This window comes from Diaporthe citri, assembly GCF_014595645.1.
Source record: "Diaporthe citri strain NFHF-8-4 chromosome Unknown scaffold_12, whole genome shotgun sequence".
Lineage (NCBI taxonomy): Eukaryota > Fungi > Ascomycota > Sordariomycetes > Diaporthales > Diaporthaceae > Diaporthe > Diaporthe citri.
In genome coordinates, this window is record NW_025064857.1 from 228,645 (window position 1) to 247,487 (window position 18,843).

The 18,843-nt window shown below is 57.0% G+C and overlaps 5 protein-coding genes across 5 annotated transcripts; 1 reads left to right on the plus strand and 4 right to left on the minus strand.

The window, feature by feature from the left end:
- Positions 1–654: 654 nt before the first annotated feature.
- INS49_004379 (uncharacterized protein) lies at positions 655–5,394 on the plus strand (the record flags this gene model as incomplete). The annotated part of the gene is made up of 6 exons (XM_043165168.1): positions 655–795; positions 896–1,183; positions 1,364–1,412; positions 1,548–1,654; positions 4,183–5,006; positions 5,106–5,394. The coding sequence occupies 6 exons, from the start codon at positions 655–657 to the stop codon at positions 5,392–5,394; spliced, it is 1,698 nt and encodes a 565-aa protein (XP_043017883.1).
- A 936-nt stretch (positions 5,395–6,330) lies between these two features.
- INS49_004380 (uncharacterized protein) lies at positions 6,331–7,751 on the minus strand (the record flags this gene model as incomplete). Its single annotated transcript, XM_043165169.1, has 2 exons — positions 6,331–7,578; positions 7,671–7,751. The coding sequence occupies 2 exons, from the start codon at positions 7,749–7,751 to the stop codon at positions 6,331–6,333; spliced, it is 1,329 nt and encodes a 442-aa protein (XP_043017884.1).
- Positions 7,752–8,636: 885 nt separating this feature from the next.
- INS49_004381 (uncharacterized protein) lies at positions 8,637–9,961 on the minus strand (the record flags this gene model as incomplete). The annotated part of the gene is made up of 2 exons (XM_043165170.1): positions 8,637–9,759; positions 9,900–9,961. The coding sequence occupies 2 exons, from the start codon at positions 9,959–9,961 to the stop codon at positions 8,637–8,639; spliced, it is 1,185 nt and encodes a 394-aa protein (XP_043017885.1).
- Positions 9,962–10,682: 721 nt separating this feature from the next.
- On the minus strand, positions 10,683–14,420 carry INS49_004382 (uncharacterized protein; the record flags this gene model as incomplete). Its single annotated transcript, XM_043165171.1, has 3 exons — positions 10,683–11,999; positions 12,069–12,936; positions 13,003–14,420. 3 exons carry the CDS (start codon positions 14,418–14,420, stop codon positions 10,683–10,685), a joined length of 3,603 nt encoding a protein of 1,200 aa, XP_043017886.1.
- A 1,487-nt stretch (positions 14,421–15,907) lies between these two features.
- On the minus strand, positions 15,908–18,009 carry INS49_004383 (uncharacterized protein; the record flags this gene model as incomplete). Its single annotated transcript, XM_043165172.1, has 2 exons — positions 15,908–17,782; positions 17,803–18,009. The coding sequence occupies 2 exons, from the start codon at positions 18,007–18,009 to the stop codon at positions 15,908–15,910; spliced, it is 2,082 nt and encodes a 693-aa protein (XP_043017887.1).
- Positions 18,010–18,843: the final 834 nt, after the last annotated feature.

Consider the following 18,843-nt stretch of genomic DNA (forward strand, 5'->3'; position numbering starts at 1 on the left):
CTGAAATTCCGCCAATGCAGCTCCCTTAATGCGCTGTTCCATTCTACTTCTACTTGTACCAATGACACGGTAGGACCCTTTGGATCTATTTGGGCCTATAAATGTGCCACGCTTGAAGCCAAAGTTGGGACGAGCACAACGTGTAAAATATAACAATGGTCATGACAACCAGGCGTGAATGACATCCAGCCTCACTATATCCGACTTGATTTTTCATAGTTGCAACGACTGCCATTTTTCTGAAATAGCAATGGCGACTTTCGACATGGTGGCCACCTTTAACCTAGAAAATTGCTGTCTTGTGCTCCATAATGGAATTGTCCCCGCCCAGGCAGTCACTAGCATAGATACACAGGGGTCAGACATACACTTTCTACCTTTGTTTTGAAACAGCCAAATAGAAGTATGAATCTGTATGATACCGGGGAAGGGCTGATTATAGATGAGTTCCACCCTCCCCGGTAAAGAGAATCTGCTAGTGTATCCCATAACGGCTAGCGGTCCCATTGCCAAGAAATTAATATCTTTAAACAACTTTATTACTCTTAAAATAAAGATTTACTTTAGGCTGGCAATTAAATTTTAAAAGGGCTGGCTAGGGCAAATGTTAGATTCTACACCATTCTCATGGTGGGATCCTTGTAATATGAACCTATGGGCATGTCCTTGGCGGATCTGAGAAGAGTCGCGTGCGACGGTCAGGTGCCGCTTGAGCTGCTCAAGCCCATGCTGCCGTTCCTCCTCGCGGCTCTCGACTTCCTCAGGAGCATACCAAGGCTAACATGGTCCACACTGGTAGGTTAATACCTTTTTTGGCAGATAAAAGCATCGATTACGGGGGTGGTGGCACACTTTTGAGGCTACCAATTTGCTGATACGTCACGCAGATATTCAGGAAGGAAATATCATATTCTCTATAGAGGACGAGTCGGAGCTCAAGGCTATCGAAGAAGATGAAATAAGCGAGCCCTCTGCTCGAAAAGTCCACGGGGGCGAAGCTACCTTTTTGACCCGCCAGGTCTATACAGAGATCGGCACCCCGAAGCTGATTGACTTGGGGGAGGCTCGCTTCGGGCAGGATACCTATGCCGAACAGGTCATGCCGGATCTTTACCGGGCTCCTGAGGTACTTCTGGGGTTGCCGTGGGATGAAAAGATTGGCATCTGGGCTTTGGGGTTGACGGTAAGCAGCTGCTTTCAATGCACCAAGGACGCATTTTTCGACTGACATACTTGCCAACTTGAAGATATGGACTGCTGTTGAAGGAGAAAACTTGTTTTCACCGATAATAAGGGTGGTCGGTTGAAGTCGGCCCTACCGCATACGGCGCGTATGATCAGTCTCCTTGGGCCACCGCCACAGAGCCTCCTCGAAAGGAGCGAGAAGACCAATCAGTTCTTTGGCAAGCATGGTATGTATTCTGTCATCGACCACTCATGATAATCTCTCTCTTGCGACAGAGGTGTTGAATACGTTAGAACCCAAGACTCACATTTACACATAGGGCAACTTAGAAAGGGTCAGAAAGTAATGAAAACCTCACTAGAAGAGGAGGAGAAGCTTCTCGATGGAGAAGAGAAGACGGAATTCCTGCGATTAATTCGGCGTATGCTGCAGTGGGACCCAGCCAGCCGGCCCTCTGCCACGGAGCTCGTAAATGACCTGTTTTTGCACATAAAATCCGACACAGGACGAGAGGAAAAGAGAAAAGAAGAGGAAGAGGGCAAGGGTTGAAGTCTGCCAGCTAAAGCTTATTACCTATTACGGTCGATATCATAGGCATCAAGCCAATTTGTGATACCGCAGCCTTTCGACGTAGTGATACCGATTCGGGAACAAGCCAGCTGACGATCCAACGCACCAATATCTCAGTGTCTGATACGGCCATGTTCATCCTTGGTCTCCTTGGTCTGTCTTCTGTAATAGCTCGACACACCTACAGATCGGCCATTCATTTCCGGGATTCACCAGCCAGCCAGTCACATTTCCTTATTCATGTGCTTGCGGAAATGTGGCCCAAAGCCTATGAGCATGTCGTCGAGGATACCCCTTCCGGTAATGAGATGCCTCTCTTCTCACTCGCACTCACATTGTATTATCCATGCCAACATGCACGACACGAATAAGAGGAAGTTTATCGTTGCTTGCATCCCGGCAAACCTGGGGCCCCGCGATCGTTGACTCCGCACCAATGTCCCTACATGCGTGATGCGGAGCCTGGTAGAGGGTGGGGCGGGCGAATATCATCCAGGTTCTAGACTTACCTTCTCAATTTCATCTCTTAGCCTATGTCTCAAATCACAATGGGCTATGAAAACACGCCAGTTGTTTTATGAAAGCGGTGAAAGGCCCAAGTCGAATCAGTTTGGCCGGCTCTGGGCCTTGTCTCTTCCATGTATCGGTATCTACCCGAGGACTCGGTGTCCTTGCAACTTTAAGTTTCTTCAATTTCTGATTCCTGTGAGCCTTGAGCCTCGGTCAGACCCTTTCCGTATAGAGATGTCTGCCGGCCTGCCGTCGTCTTCTTTGAAGCAGGTCAAGAGCAGGTGCATGCCAATCATCCAAGAATCTTTGTTCAAGTAGCAGTACAAACAAGAATTCTAACACAACGTCCCTGCCTGCAATTAGGCACAGGTGTGTGAGAATTTCCTGCGAGCGCCATAGGAAGTCTTCCATCTGGAGAGTTGATCGCATAATTTATAAGCGGACGTCTGGGATACTTGGCATGTATGCTTTGACACTGGTCAGGTAAGAGTGCTGGAGTCCCTACATGGCCAAGTAGAAGAATTGATCACCTATCAGAGATTCCTGAAATATTTACAAGAAAGTTGGCTTCTATACTCTTCTCACTTCGGAGCTCATCAGTCACCAGTGTGCCATGATCCATATCCCTCCTTAGGACTTGCCTAAGAGGCTAATTACACGCAGGGAAGAGGTGTTGAACCCCCCCCCCCCCACGGAATTAGCGGCCCGCCAGAGATTATCTCTAAGTTTAATGTAGGAAGTAAAGTTTTTAGAAGGGTTTTAGGATTGTGGAAATTGTATCGAGACATTTTTCGAGTGACACTAAGATATCCCTTGCAGGGCCGGAGACGGAGCACGGAGCTTCTCCATATCGATGGTCACGCAACCCTTGTGGGGGTTCTAGACTCGTTACACATGGGATGGTTTGCGACGTGAGGGGGACTAGAGAGGGGGAATCTCAATTTTATCCCATGGTTCTAAAGTCCAGCAGAACAAAAACGTACGCTGGAGTCGGAATAGCCACGGAAGACCCCGTCAGGAGGTTGTTCAATCAGTCAGGCTCCAACGGCTGCATGTGCATGGAAGGGCGGTCCGAGTCAGGGTTCACAAGTCACCTTGCATGCAGGAACGTGTGTCCTTCTGTCGGTGGGCGGCCTGGACTGTTCGGGGTATATTTGTTCTGCAGTGACCTGTACGTCCGAGTTTACGTGGTCGAGTGAGAAGCCCGGACAGGTGTCGGGGATGCAGGGAAATGCGAAGAAATGCAAGTAGATGCAAGGGGATCCGTAGTTTTTCATGGGTGCACTTGCACTGGTGCGACTTGATGCCTGTGTGCTTGGGCGTGATGAGTGGCTGACAGTCAGCACATGGGTGCTATCTGGGAGGGTTGACAGACGTGACGGGCAGGATACTGCAGTGAGACCCGGCGAGAGGGAGGAAGAGGAAGAGGAAGAATAAGTAGCCCACCGGGGGGATATTAAGTATATCATGCAGCCCTGACCCGGCCCATGAGACAGTCCGACAGTAAATCAAAACAGACCAAGCCACATCTGCAACCCGAAGAAGAGAACAACAGCTCTCATTGCCGTATACCAGACAAACAACAAGACCCCGCTGTTTCAGTCCTTCTCTTGGACCGTTCAAGACATCCGACCATGCTTCCGGCCCCGCGGCCCGCACCTAAATTTAGTGGACGAGGCAGGCCAGACGAGAGAGTGTCTGCCGCAGCAGCGGGCCCAGGCGACCGGGTCTGGTGGCTGCTGGCCCAAGCTCAAGATTTTCAGACTCATCAGGTCGTGCCAGCCAATGCCCAGGCCCAGGCCCAGGCCCAGAAACGCCAGACAGACCCGCCCGGCCGGCAGCAGCAAAACTAGGCCCAAGACGGCCGATCTTGTCTCGTCCTGTACCAACAAATAATAACCTGACCATTTCTACAGCTCGACCTCAGCGTCGCTTTCTCACCTGACTGGACCGACCACCATGGCACAAACGGCGACATCATAATGCTGCAGCAAGATCTCCTCGACACTCTGTTTCTGAATCGAAAGGCACTGGCGGACGTTGGAGGGGGCGAGGCTGGCGCAGGAAACGTCCACACCAACACGGAAACACACCACCAGACTCGCGCCACCGAGGGAGGCAACAACAGGACGGTGACAGCTCTCGCGATGAACAAGGACATGGGCGGGCCAGGCGGGCCCGGCGAGGAGAAGTGCCCCGTCGACCACCGCAGCAGGGAGGCATGGATGGCGCAGGCAAGAGCTGCACAGGAGGCACAGGAGACACAGGCGCAGGCACAACCAACGACACCCCAAGCCTCGAAACCCACGAGCTCTGCATGGCAATGGCCACGGATCCCATTCCTCTCCCCCAGCACATCTCCCTCTACGACACCGACAAGAACGGACCAATCATCACCACAACAACCACAAAAACAAGAACATCTGCGCCAACAGCTCCCGCAACATCGGGCAGACGGCAGCCTCGGCACAGACCGCGTCATCTCGACCATCCCGCGCTCCCAGTCGGCCGGCGCGACGAGCAGCGCCTGCCCCGTCAACCACGAGACCGAGACGGGCGCCGACGCCAAGACGGGCAACTGGGTCTACCCGAGCGAGAAGATGTTCTTCGACGCCATGAAGCGCAAGGGCCACGACACCCGCGCCGGCGACATGAAGACGGTCGTGCCCATCCACAACGCCGTCAACGAGAGGGCCTGGAAGGAGATCCGCGAGTGGGAGAGGCCGTACGCCACCGAGACGTAGGTTTTTCCCCCCCCCCCCCCGTCTCTTTGCAGTGGTTACGTTGTAAAACAAGGCAGATGTAACCATGAACGTGTGCTGACTTTCTCCATAACTAGTTGCCCCCAGGGCCCCATGCTCTACTCCTTCACCGGCCTCAGCACCACAATGTCCCCCAAGGCCCGCCTCAACACCCTCCTCGGCTACACCGCCCCCTTCGACAGGCACGACTGGGTCGTCGACCGCTGCGGCACGAGGGTCGAGTACGTCATCGACTTCTACGCCGGCCGCGCAGATGGCGCAAGGGCCGCCGGGGGGAAGCCCAGCTTCTACCTGGACGTCAGGCCAAAACTAAACACGTGGGAGGGCGTCAAGATGAGGGCCAGCAGGGCCGTGGGGCTGTCGTGACGGGATCAAATGCGTAAAAGGTTCTGGTAGGTGGCGACCAGGGACGTGGTGAGCGGTCGTCCTGCTCGCTCGGATAGAATGGACAGGATGAGCGCAAGCTGGACCGCAGATGACTCTTGAGAAACAACTTGCTCAAAACAAGTTTGACGAGAAGTGGCTCCGTAGTATTTGACGGCGTCCAAGGCTTGAGAAACGGCCGACATTCACAAGATTGACGCCAAAAAGGCCGTCTTGGATGAGTATTTGGTGAATATGTTGGACAGACAATGGGGGTATCAACGATTTGTTTCGTGTATTCTCAAATCTCTGCATGGGTCCAAAAGATGACAGGCGTCACACATCTCCTCGTCTTCTTGACCTATGAAGGGGAACTTCCATCTCCGCTTTGCATACAAGCAGACATCTAACAAGACTATGCTTCTGCCGCTGCACGGCATTTTCCCATTTCTATGTCCTGCCACCAACGCCTTGCAAATTGACACCATCCGAGACTCTTGACATCAATCAGGCCATCATTGCCCCACTGGGGGCCAGAAAAAAAAGGGACGTCAGTCATGCTTCGCCTGCCGCGAAGGCGGTCGGTGGAGGAGCGGGCCGTGATCTTTCTCGCTCGGTATTGGCGGCACTGTTGTTGTTGGCACATCAGCAAGTTGTTTCTGACTGGTGAGTCGAGAATCGTATGAATGGGGAAAAGCAAATGCCACCGTCAAGAATTCGACACCGTGTCGCCTTGAGCCATGCAAAGGATAAGATCCCTTGCAGTGTTACGTTCCGCCGGGTCGCACTTGTCGCATAGAAACTTCCATGTTCCCGGATTCTGGCAAGACAAACCTGCCCGCAGCCTGTTCGTGAAGAGATGGCCGAACGAGACGAAAATCAGACCAAGGGAAGCCGAACGCCGAAAGCCAAAGGAAAGTCGAACGTGTCCTACGTGTCCTACGTGCCCTTGAGACTCTTCTCGCTGCCACCGACCCTGACCCGCACCGGCGACTTGGTCTCGACGGCAGCATTTTCCACCTCCCAGCCCTTCTCCCTCAGCGCGTTGAGCAGCGCCAGCTTGGTGTCACGGTCCACCACGCCCGAGCCAACCAGGTGATCGTCAGGAACCTCGTTCTCGTAGTGGCCCATTCCGCCCAGCCCATCCTTGAAGATGGCCGTGTCGAAGTAGTACGCGTGAGCAACGGCGTCGAACCATGCCATGAGCGGGTCGTTGTCCGATCTCTTCCCTTCCTTCAATGCGATGCGGATGGTGAAGCTCGGCCCCCACTGCCAGATTCCCATGAAGTAGTCCTCGGTATCAAAGACGTATCTGTGGTAACCCCACGGTCTGAAGTTCATGACATCCCCGTACCCGCCAAAATTGGCCGTTCCCTTGTACTCGGCTGTCCGGGATGTTACGTTGCCGTGGCTGTTAAAGATGATGGACTCGCGCTTGGCAACCTCGGTGGGGGTAAGCACGGTCTTGGTCTCGAGGAACTCGCGGAACACGATAGTGGCGCGCTGTCGGTTCAGGGTGCGCATCTTGACGGCGCACACGCCGCAGTAGTTGGTGAGGAGGTGGATTCCCACCAGCACCACCATCCAGCACCACACAGCCGTCTTGTCTTCGACCATTTTGACGAGTAAGGTACCGACCAGCATCCCCATAAGGCTGACGACGGTCTCCTGACTCTGCTCCTTGGCGTTTAGTTCGGCGAGGTTTCCGTTTGTAGCGAAATGGGCGCTGAGCGTGGCTTTGGATGCGCCAGCGGCGACACCACACAAAGATCGCAGAATGGAGGCGGTGACCATGACGGAGACTTTGGGCAGGAGGGGCAGGGCCGGGAGCAGGAGGTCGAGGAACTGACTGCAGTCGTTGAAGATATCAGCGAGGAAGCGGTAGTACTTGCACTCGGGCTCGATGGCCTGGCCCATACGGTGGGCAAACAGGATGGTGGCGAGGCGGGAGAAGGTGTCCTGGATGATCTGCAGGAGGAGGGCGGTGGTAGGTGTCTGGCTGGAACTGCCCACGCCCAGGCCCTCGAGGATGGCGCGGTTGGCGAGGAGGTTGGTGATGGAGGAGGAGAAGGCCTGCAGGGAGTCGAATGTCTGGTAGGCGAGGTAGTCGTCGGTCACGGTATGGGGGAAGCCGGCGGGGAGGAAGGCGTAGAGGATCGCCTTGGGGAGGGGCGTGTGTGTTTTCTCCTGGGCCCAGTCAGCGCAGCCGTCAACGAGCTCGCAGGGACAGAGAGCGGTGGAGGGTGTAAACAAGCAGCCCTGGGACAGCAGCGACTTACCACCTTGAGGCCATCTCTCTCGTTGCCAGTGTATGTGACAAGGACATCGCCCGACTCGTCAATGTCGCAGATCTTGCTCATCTTGGCCGGCGCATGGAGGTTGACGGGGCGCTGGGAGGATATCTCGGTCGACAGGAGCAGGAGCCGGAGCCGGGTTGCTCTCTGCCAAAGAGGAAGGGCTTTTCGGAAGGAAAGGACAGACACGAGTCGGAAGATACGGGTGGATGATTGCGGTCGGAAAAGGTTGCGCAAGTGAAGGAGAGAAGGAGAGTCAGGGTAATTAATCAAGACGGAGGACCAAGGAATATTAAGCTTTCGTCATCCTCCAGGACAGATAAGTATCGAAGCTTCGGGGCAGATGGACAGGCCTGCCAACCATGACCGAAAGCCTTGGGAGGATTTGAATCCCCAAGAGCTGGCACAGTCAGAAGAATGTTTCCCAATTCGGTCAATACTAGCAACCGATTGCTTAGATTGTCGGGTCTAGAATGGAGACTGGCCAGCAGTGACGGTGACGTCGCTCCTGAGAGGCAGGAGCTGCGATAAGGCTGCTGGGGAGTCCCGATAAGGACCACCTTGGCAGCTCCCGCAGGAGATCAACAGCACTAGCCTGGGGTGGAGCTTGGGCCCTGAGGAGACCCTGGATCAGACGAGCGAGGGTCCGAAGTGATTTGTGAGAACACTGAAAAGTGTATGGAGTGACAATGGTCCCAAAAGTAGTCAGACAAGAGGCGCAGGAAGTTAATTTGTGCCGTCGAGTGCCGTCGAGCATGAGCATTAGGCGCCCATGGCTGCCAGTCAGTATTAGGTATTGGTCTATCAAGCAGATATGGCTATTCATGTGGCTTTTCACGTACAAAACTCATGGTCAAGAACTGGAACTTATACGCCAAGGAGCCCATATGTGTCTCCTCCCATCTCCCTGGGACATATCCCAGTCGTTACTTGGTAGTTCGTGACCATGCCTCACCTCTTGACAGGCTCACCGCTCTCAGTGACCAGGTACTCGTCCGTCCTGATGGGCCCCTCCCCAACACCGGTCATGATGACCCTAGAAACACCCGTCTTGAGAGCGGTAGCCACTGGCTCCTCCAGCAGCGCCACATCCGCATTCTTCAACCCGGCCGCGCCCTCCTTCCAACCGCCAACCTCTTGCAGCAGCCCGTGGAAGGTGCCGACGACGGCAGCCTCGTCCTTCTCCAGGTAGTAGACCACACAGTTGGGGCCGGCGTCGAACGTGTAGGCCGCGACGGTGCGCCCGGCGGCCTCGTTGATCTTCTCGACCGCCCTGACGGCGGCGCGGGACACGTCGTTCATGTAGAAGATGGGCGGGTACGTGTCGGCGCAGCTCGCGTGGAACGAGTTGCTGTCGCGCATCGTCACCTCGCCAAACAGCTCGAAATCCCTCTCCTTGATGGCCTTCTCCATAAGGTCCATGTTCTTGGGCACGACGGTCGAGATGCGCTGGGCGAAGAGCCCCGAGGTGGCGACGGTCTGCTGCATGCCCGAGGTGGAGCTGACGCCCTTCTTGGCGGCTGACACGACCAGGATCAGGGCGCGCATGTCGGGCCAGTGCGACGCCTCGGCCACCAGGTCGGCCTTGGAGTCGGTGCCGTCCTCCTTGGAACCCATGCGCCAGGCGACGTAGCCTCCGAAGAGCGAGCGGCAGGCGGACCCGGAGCCCTGGCGCGCGATCAGGGACAGCTCGGAGGGGCTCTCGGGCAGCTCGTACAGGTTGGCGACGGCCCTGACGAGGGCGGCGAACCCGGCGGCGGACGAGGCCAGGCCGGCGGCGGTGGGGAAGTTGTTCTCGCTGACGAGCCTCAGGGGCAGGGCGCTCAGCTTTGGCAGCGAGGGGTCGGCGTCCTCGAGGGCCTTGCGGCGGGCCCTGAGCTCACGGAAGCATGCCTGGGTGCGGGCGCCCGAGATGTCGGAGGGCTCGCCGTTGAGAAGGAGGGAGTCGGAGCCGGGCGGGTAGGAGGCGCTGCAGGATGCGGTGGTCAGGGTGCGCAGGTCGGCCTGAGAGAGGGTGACGGAGAGGGACGAGTTGGTCGGGAGGTTGAGCTTGGGGTCGCGCTTTCCCCAGTACCTAGAGACAGTGAACCAGACATAAGGTCAGCAGGATATTGCGAGACGGGAGAGCAATAGGAAAGGCGAGCAGTCGGTGGGAAGAAGGGAATAGGGGAGAGAGGCCAGGAAGAAGGAAGGACGTAAGAATCGCAGACTGACTTTACGACGGCGATGTTGACGGGAGCCGTTGTGCTGGCCCGGTAGACCTTGTTGTCGGCCATGTTGATCAATGGGACTCGATTGTTTACCTTCCCTTGGAGCTCTCTCAGATCTCACAGAAAAACACAGCAGACAAGCACGAGGAGAGAGCGGGAGGAGGAATTGAGAGAACGCAAAGGCAGCGGTCAACGAAGCTATTATCCCGACCATATCGTCTGGTTGGCTTATGGTGGGGCAGCATGAAATTGGACCCTTCCCTGCCACCTGCCTCCTGCCAATTGCGAGGCCTGTGCTCTCGGCCCGCATTGGGGTCCAATCGGTAGGTAGACCGCTGTCTTACAGGTAGCCTTCCTCAACCCCGGTGCAGCTCATCGGACCCCGAAGATGCACCCGGGTCTCTCCAAATTTTGAAGCTCAACGGGGCATTTCCATGCGAGGGGCTGAGATGGAGGCAGCACCTCATCTCAATGTTGGCATTGTTGCGCCAAGAAATCCATCACAAGCAGTATGTGCCCGCCGTCCGATATTTCCCGTACACAAGGACATCACCCTCAACTCACAGTAGACCTCGCCATTCCATCAAGTGCGAAGTTCTCACGACGAAAATGACATGGCACTCGCTTACGACTCAATACTGCCTGCTGCGTCGATTGGGATGCCACTCAGTATTGGAATAAGATTCCCTCTGTTGCGTAACAACCAATGTGATGACGTTCTGTAGGAACTGTGTGGGTGTATTATCACGCTGAATATGATTTCAAACTTCCCTCCATCAACTACCTATCACCAAGCCTGAAGAGCACGCTCGTATTCTCCCACTGGTGCTTCCCAGTTGCCCCTCGTCACGAGCCACTTCGTGATAGCCTCGATCTCCTCGCCGACCCTCCGCAGCCCATCCAGCTCAAACCCGTCGCCGCGCACCTGCACGATCACGGTCTGGTTCTGGGGCCCACCCAGCCCGCAGTTCAGGCTCAGCCCCAGGTGAGGCCTAACCACGGCGCTCAGCACCTCGTGGTGGTTGTGCGGGTTCGTCCCCGTGGTCCCCAGCCCGGGCACCCAGTTGTACACCTGCGCCCCGATCACATCCGCCACGAGGTTCCTGCCGCCCTCGAAGCCGGCCATGATCTCCCTCAGTGGTGCTGCTGCGTGCTTCGTCAGGAGCGTCTGCTCGCTCTGCACTCGCCTTAGGAACCCCAGCACCGTCTCGCTGTTGGTCTTGCTGACCTCGATCAGGTTGATCACGTTCTGATACGTCGGCCCGCTCACGTCCGTCGCCTCGAACAGCTTCGGGCTGAGGGACGCCATCGCCTTGGGCACGAAGGGGAAGTTTGTCCGCGACGCCTCGTGGTTGGTGAAGAGCGCGTGCGAGTGGCCCGTCCGGTGCACGTTCATCAGCGCCACCGCGCTCTTGACCACCGCCTGCGCCGTGATCTCTGGGAACTCCTTGCGCAGCGCGTGGATATCGGGTACGTCGAAGGTGATTGGGATGCAGTCGTCGCCCTCCACCAGTGCGGCGTTGTACTTTTCGCGCGGTGTGATGAGGGTGGTTGGGAACAATGCACCTGCCTCAACATGCTGTGGCAGTGAGGCCAGCCGCCTAAGATGCCACTTTGTTGCCGCGCGGGCCTCGACCCCAGATCGCAGGTTGTAGTAGGAGTCGGCCCACGGCTTATAATCCACGTGGGGGTGCAGTTTTGACAGGATCTCCTCTGTCGAGGCTGCACCAGCCGCCATGGCTCCGAGGGCCCGGTCCATGTCCTCCTGAGTAATCTGGGCCATGGACGCGTCGATTACACAGTGGTGGACCGAAATCACCATCGCAGCGGTGCCGGTCTCTTTAACGTCGAAGAGCATGGTGCGGTACACTGGTCCCGGGAGCGTGGCGTAGTCTGGGTGAGGATGATGCTGCGAGAGGTTCTTTAGCTGCTCGACAGTGTCGAGCGAGCCGCCATCTTCAACAATCATGTCAAAGAACTTCGGGCTCTGCTTGATGACCACGTGGAGAGCGTCATCCGAGTTGAGCTTATTCTCGTCCCAGACGAGGAAGGATGCGAGGATGCGGTTGTTAATAACAACGGCCTCAAAGGCGCGGCGGAGGTGCTGGTGGAACTGGTCAGTGCCAACTTGCCCATGAGAGAGGGAATGAGTCTTGGACATTCATGGACTTACCTCTTTGTCGACCTTCCGGCTTGGGTGTATGGAAAAGTTGAAGTTCCAGCTGTCGTACAGCTTCGTCTGCGACATGATCGTCCCGAAGTCGTACGCGGGAATCACATCCTCGACGTCTTCCCAGCCAAGACCCAAGCTGGAAATCGTCTTGGTGACCAGCTCCTTCGTTGGCTCCAACAACTCCGGGTCTTCGATCAGGTGGACCATATCCTCCACCCCTGGCGTGCCCTCGCGAGCCGGTCTCTCGACGCGCACTTCTTGGGTCCCGTTTGCTTGGCCAGCTCCCATGCTCTGCAGCAACTCGATCTGCTTCTCAATTGTTCCTGCCTCTGCCATCGCTGATAGCGACAGGGCTTTGCCGGTCGTGCGCTTGATCCTGTCACGCACGCGCATCACCGTGATGCTGTCGGCGAACTCGCCAATCGGGGCGTCCAGCCGTATCCTCGAAGGCTCCAGGCCGACCGCCTTGGCCCAGATTGACCGCAGTTCTTCGGTCAGACTGGCATCATTCCCGGTAGCTTCGTTCTCAGCTTCTTCGCTGCTGGACAGGTGCTTCTTAACCAACGCGGCGAGCTTGGCCTTCTGAATCTTGCCGGATGTTGTCCGCGGGTAGTCCTCCAAGCCAAGTGCCTTCACCGGGATCACGTCTTCTGGCACGTAGAGAGTGCCCATGTGTTGTAAAATCTCGGACTGGATAAGCTCGCGAATATCGGGACTGGCGGACCCCTTGATCACGCATACGGGCACCTCGCCTGCAATTTCATCCCTGACGCCAACTATCTGCGGGATGAGCGCGTTCAGCGTGGGGTTCTTGCCCAGTATCCCTTCAACGGCGGACGGTGAGATGTTTTCGCCACCGCGAATTATCCTGTCAACAAGGTGTAAGTATGTGGCCACGACGTTGTGGCGTTGTTCGGGGATTTCTCCGGCTCACATGTCTTTGAACCTCCCTGTGATAAACGTCCGCCCCTGGTCGTCCATCCTACCGGCATCGCCAGTCTTGTACCATAGTCTCCCATCCAGCTCATACCAGTTCTCCTTCCCAACGCCGCCAATGTAAGGTCCGTCAACACTGGGTCCGCAGCCGTGGACTTCGCCTATAGAGTTGCGCGGGACCACCTCGCCCGTCTCGGGGTCGACGATGCGCGTGCCGAAGCCTGGCAGTGGCCAGCCGACCGAGACGTCGTCCCCGTCGACGATCTTGCTGAAGTCGTTCGTACACCCGCTGGAGATCAACAAACCCTCGGTACAGCCGAAGATATTCTCTGCGCCACCACCGCCGAGCTCCTGCGTTACGAGGCTCAGCGTCTCCGGGGTCAGAGACGAGCCTCCAAAGGTGACGTTCTTCAGGTCACTCATTGGCCTGTTGGGATACTTGGCCGCCTTGGCTGCAGTAAGTGCGTGCAGCATCGTCGGGACCATGATTACATGCGTGATTCTTTCGGCGTACATCGTCTCCAGCATGAGGTCGGGATTGAAAGCGGAGCCGGGGAACACAACGCTGGTGCCCAGGCTGAGGGAGCTGGTCAGGGTGATGAACCCCATTGCGTGGTTGTTGGGGAGGTTGCAACAGCTGCGGTCGCCCGCCCGCATGCGGCCCTCGATCAGTTTCCTGCCAGCAAGAGCCATGGCCCAATTCGCGTGCGTGCGATAGATGCCTTTGGGCAGCGAGGTCGTCCCAGAGGTAAACAGAACACACCCCCCTTGCTCCGGGACCGACGGGGTCAGGGTGCCGTCGTCAGCACCTGGGACGGTCTGGTCCATGAGGCTCTGGAAGGGGGTCCAGTCGGCATATCTGGTGGCACCAAGGACGATCTTGTGTGGAGGCTGGGGGAAAAGCCCATGCACGTCTATCTGGAATGCCAAGTGCTCGTCTCCGGCGACCACGACGGGCTTCTCCCCGTTGCAGACACTCAGGCCCGTCCTGACCATGTGCCTGACCTCTTCCTCGTTTGTTAGGTTGCGAGGACTGATGGGGATGATGATGCAGCCAAGTTTGATCGCGGCATAGGCAACCAGCACATACTCGGCGCTGTTGTGGCAGAAGGTTACCAAAGGTGCGCCGCCCTTGACGTCTAGTGGCCTCAATGCCCTGACGAGCCGATCGATGGCCCGGTTGAGACTTCTGAAGGACCAGCGGAGATAAGGGTGCTCACGGAAGGCATCATGGTCCAATGGCAAGTTTGGGATGCCGAACAACCCTGGGGGCTGATGGGTGCAAGCAATGGCAAGCGCGTCAGGGGATGAGCCGACGAAAGACTGGAAGTCACCCCAAGGGCATGGTGGCTTCTCTAAGCTTGAATCCGGCCAAGGACGGCCATATTCCTCGCTGAGGGCCACCACGCTGCCCATGGCTGGCAGAAGACTGAAATTCACGGCGAGTGTCGCTAAGAACGGAGCGGGAATAAGAGCACAAACGACGACAAGTAATCGAATTCGGAGCGCGAAGCTGAGTGCGCGAGGATCTGGGAAGATCCAGTTGGAATCTAGGGCTCTCAAGACGCAGCACTACTTTATGTAGACTTGGAAGCCAACACCACATCGGATGGTCGGACGAACAATGTCGACCGATCTCTCTGAGGGGTAGTGGATAGGCATATCCTGGCTTAACCACGATAGAACATTTTCTAAACCCGTGCATTGCAACAGTAACTGGTAGTGCCAGAACGTTGTGGGTAACATGGACCCGGGCAGAATACCGTCTAGTCTGCCGATGGAGATAGATGGTGCTCTCCGAAATCCAAACTCATTGGCTGCTGGCCACGCGGCCCGCCCCAGGCACGGTAGTCGTGCATATGGAGTCCACCTTTCGCGTCTTCGCTCTTTGACTCACGGCGCCGACATTCGACCGTCTGTAAGTAGTCAGTCAGGCAGTGAAACCCCCCCATGGCCAGACAGATATGGCCGCACGGGCGGCTGCAAGGCAAGGGGGATTATCTCCGAGTGAGCATGTGGAAACCGATGGATCTGTCCCACGGGCGTTTCGATCGGACATTGGCTGTGGTCGGTGGTTGCAATCTAGCAAACGTTGGGTGCTAACCCCCCCCCCCCTAAACGTTGTCAAAACTGGTGGTGGCGTCGGCCGTGGATCGACGGGGACACCATGCTAGACTAAACAAGCTTTATGGCGCCTGCATTAGCCTGCGGACCCTTAAAAGTGGTTCCGCCTGCCGAATGGCTCCAATCAGCCCCCTGCCTCCTTGGCCATCTGCATGTGCCCCTTTGGCTGGCGCGAAGAGGAGGATGTTATCTCAAGGGCGCAATACGCCTACTTTTCTACGCCTTATCCAAGGGCTGATGTGAGCGCTTTGATTTTACGCTTCTGACTACTCTGGAGATAACCAATGCCAGATGCATCACAGCGGCGAGTGGCGGCCGCTGCAGTGTGCTTTGTGAGATGCGACATCTCGCGATGGTTTGGAACTCTATCTTGAGGTTACGCGTGCTCCTCACCTAGGTATGCACATCTGCGACGTGCGGATATCCGGACTGAAAGGCGTCGGACTCGCACATGAGGCTGTAATCACTGGTGATAGATCCGATCCCGAGAACAGGCATCTTGTCATCTCGATACGCTTTTCAGCGCTAGGTAGTAACCAAGGGAAGTGGTACGACTCGGAGAGAATCAAATGATGATTATAGTGCATGGAGGAGAAACAGGAAGGCGATGTCGCTCAACCAACGCTACCTAGGTATTCGACGACAGGTAGGCTATCCCAGAGAGGTTGAAGATCACCCCAGAGGAGGGAGTCTATATCTTCCTTACCATCTAAATTAATTCAAAATCTGTATAACCACAACACCCGCGGGCAGCCCACCCCTTTTCTCCCAACAGCTCGTCACCGCTGGATCAAAGTCCCAAGTTCCCTGGGTGATAAGGCCCCCGACGTCCTCGTAAGCTGCAAACTCAGCTTCCCTCCCTGCTGGTATGTCCAATGAAGGATCTGCGCCTTGCTGTGCAGAGCCCACTCCCCTCCCGACGCGTCCGCGTCCACCTCCAACTCATCCTCGTCATCGGAGCGCCTGTAATGCAGCCAGGGCACGTAGATGACGACGTCCCCCGCGTCAGCAGCGTCGACATCCACGTGGAACTTGCTGGTCTTCAGGTCAAACTCCATCCTGGCCAGCCTCGTGCCGGGACCGAGCGACTGGACGTACGGCCGACACCAGGCCGCCGCGGCCCTGAACCCGGACAGGTACTTGTGCCTCGGGAACGAGCCGGTCTCGGCGCAGTAGATGGACAAGTCCTCGCCGTTCCAGTGGTCGCCCCACTCCTGCGTGTTGCACGAGCTGTACGCCCAGAGGGTGTAGCTGAGGAGGTGGTTGTCGCACCCGCTCACGATGGCGTCCAGCGCCGCGACGTGGCTGGAGTAGTCGCCGTCCCTGTACGCCTTGCCGCCGTCGAGGTCGAACGGGATGCCCGTCTCGCCGACCAGCGTCGGCACGGGGTGGCTGTTCTCGTCCTCGGCGCCGCCGTTGACGTCGTTGGCGAGCTCGCCGAGCTGGTCCGAGATGACCCTGCGCACCTTGGCGTTGCCGACGCGCAGGGCCCTGAGCTTGTTGCTCATGTCCTGCGGGCCGCGGAGCAGGGAGAGGATGTCGATGTTCCAGTACTTGTGCCAGTGGCCCTTCATGACGGTCAGGGCGTCGTAGAAGTGGGGGCTGTACGCCATGTGCTGGTGGTCCCCGTGCGATGTGATGTCTGACAGCAGGCTGTGTGGCGGAGGGTCAAAGACTGATGACTGGAAGAACATCATTGTTGCTGGTGAGTGTTTCCGTATCTCTGCGTTCCACTTCTCGTAATAAGACCTCCAGTACACTGCCTTCCAGTCGAATGGCTCGCCCGCGCTGCTTGCCGCCTCATACGAGCCGGGCGGAGGATGGTCAAAGTACTGTGGCTTTTTCAGCTCTCCGGTCCCGACATCCCAAACCCCGTGCTGCGCCCAGACACACTCTCCCAGCTTCCACTCGTCAGACCTGTCCCACTTCCACCTCACGTCTTCCCTCTTCAACCAGCAAGTCCTGCCTGGCGTCACCGTGACTGTCCCGCTCTTGTGTGGGCCAGTCTTGCCCAGCTTGAACCGGTCCACGGTCTGCTCGATGCCCATCCCTAATTTCATCGCTTGGATGGGGCTCGGCGTGCTCCCAATCGTCGCGCTTGCCCCCCTCTCCATGATGTCCAGATCCTTCCACCCGATCAGCCCGGGCTCAGGCTCATTCATACTATCCCACCCAAACTCCAGGCCCCTCAGGGCATCAGCAAGCCGGCCATATGCCGCCATGTAGTGGTTCTGGAGGTAGTCCTGGACACTGACGCCGTCGATCTTGCACCGCGGCGCAAAGTCCCTGCCCCCAAAAAAGAGCGCGAACAGAGTCAGCGCCGCCAAGCGGCTGTGGTTGCTCGTCCACATCATGTCCGGGATGGCGCGCGGGTCCTTGTCCTTCCCCCGGCCGCCGTGCGTCGTGTTGTCGCCACCCGTCGGCCACTCTGCGTGCCGCACGGCGGCATGCGTGTCCGCGAAGCCGTCCGGGTCGAGCCCGCAGGCGTGCAGCGTCCAGAGGGGCGCCCCGCTGCCGCCCGCGAAGCGCGACCACAGGTCCTGGTGCGGGTTGACGACGACGCGGAGGCCGTGGTCGTTGCAGAGCCGCACGAGGGAGGCGGCGTGCGCGATGTACCCGTCGTCGTAGACCCCCGGCCCGGCGTGCTCGAGGGCCTCCCACACGACCGGCGCACGACGTTGAAGCCGAGGTGGCGCAGGCGGGCGAGCTGCGCCGGGGCGTCTTCGAGGGTGAGTGGGCCCCCGAGGTACGAGACCTTGGCGTGGCTGTCGAGTGATGAGAGCTTGTAGGTGGGCTGGCCGGGGGGGGATTTGCCGTCGGCGAGGTTGACGCCCCTCAGGATGATGGTCCGGCCCGACTCATCGTGGAACTGAGTCGGCATGGTGTCGGTGGAGTGGTATTAGTATTGCTGGGTCGTAGTGCAGCGTTTCATCCGAGGCAAGCTGGTGATGACTTCCCATTCCAGGAAAGCAGCAGGCAAGGATGGTTGGTGGTGGTGAGAGCAAGGGGGGGCGGGCATTGGGTTACCACACTTGGAAGATCGTTCCATCAGGTTCAAGGCATGTTCGCCTTGTGTTGTGCTGCCTCGTGGGACCTGGTGACGTCAGGGAGGATTCCTCAACTTCGCGAGCGAGTCTAACCAGGTTCATCGTAGGGCTGAGATTTACTTGTATTGATTGCCCAAGACGGAATTCGGCATGGCCACTTGTAGCTTGATCACGTCTGCTGCATACATAGTAATAAAGCTTGACCGTTCTTGGCTGGCGGGAAAGCCTCAGCCGCCTACACCGACCTCTTTCAAGTCTTGGGCAAACAAACTAAGACATTCTGAAGGGCCGCCTACGGACGAATTTCGCGATCGATTGTCATGGTCAGATTGACCTCCAGACTGCATCGTTTGTTGTACTTGTTTTCTTCTCAGAAGACCGCAAAACGAAGCAGACTGGGATTTATTTTCCTCTCATGACGCGGCGTTCGACGTTCACGGGTGCAAATATTACCAGACGATATTCTTGAAACAAACATGCATATTATCTTTCCATTCTATGAGTCTGTCTATATAGGTAGGACATCTCTATAGTGTAATCCTACTCTTTCAACTACTCCCCGGGGTATTCATAATTCATGCCAAGCAGTCAAGCCCAACATATCGTGATGCGCATGCAAACAAGTGCGACGCGCGCATGTAGAAAACAAACAACGAGGGTATCAATAC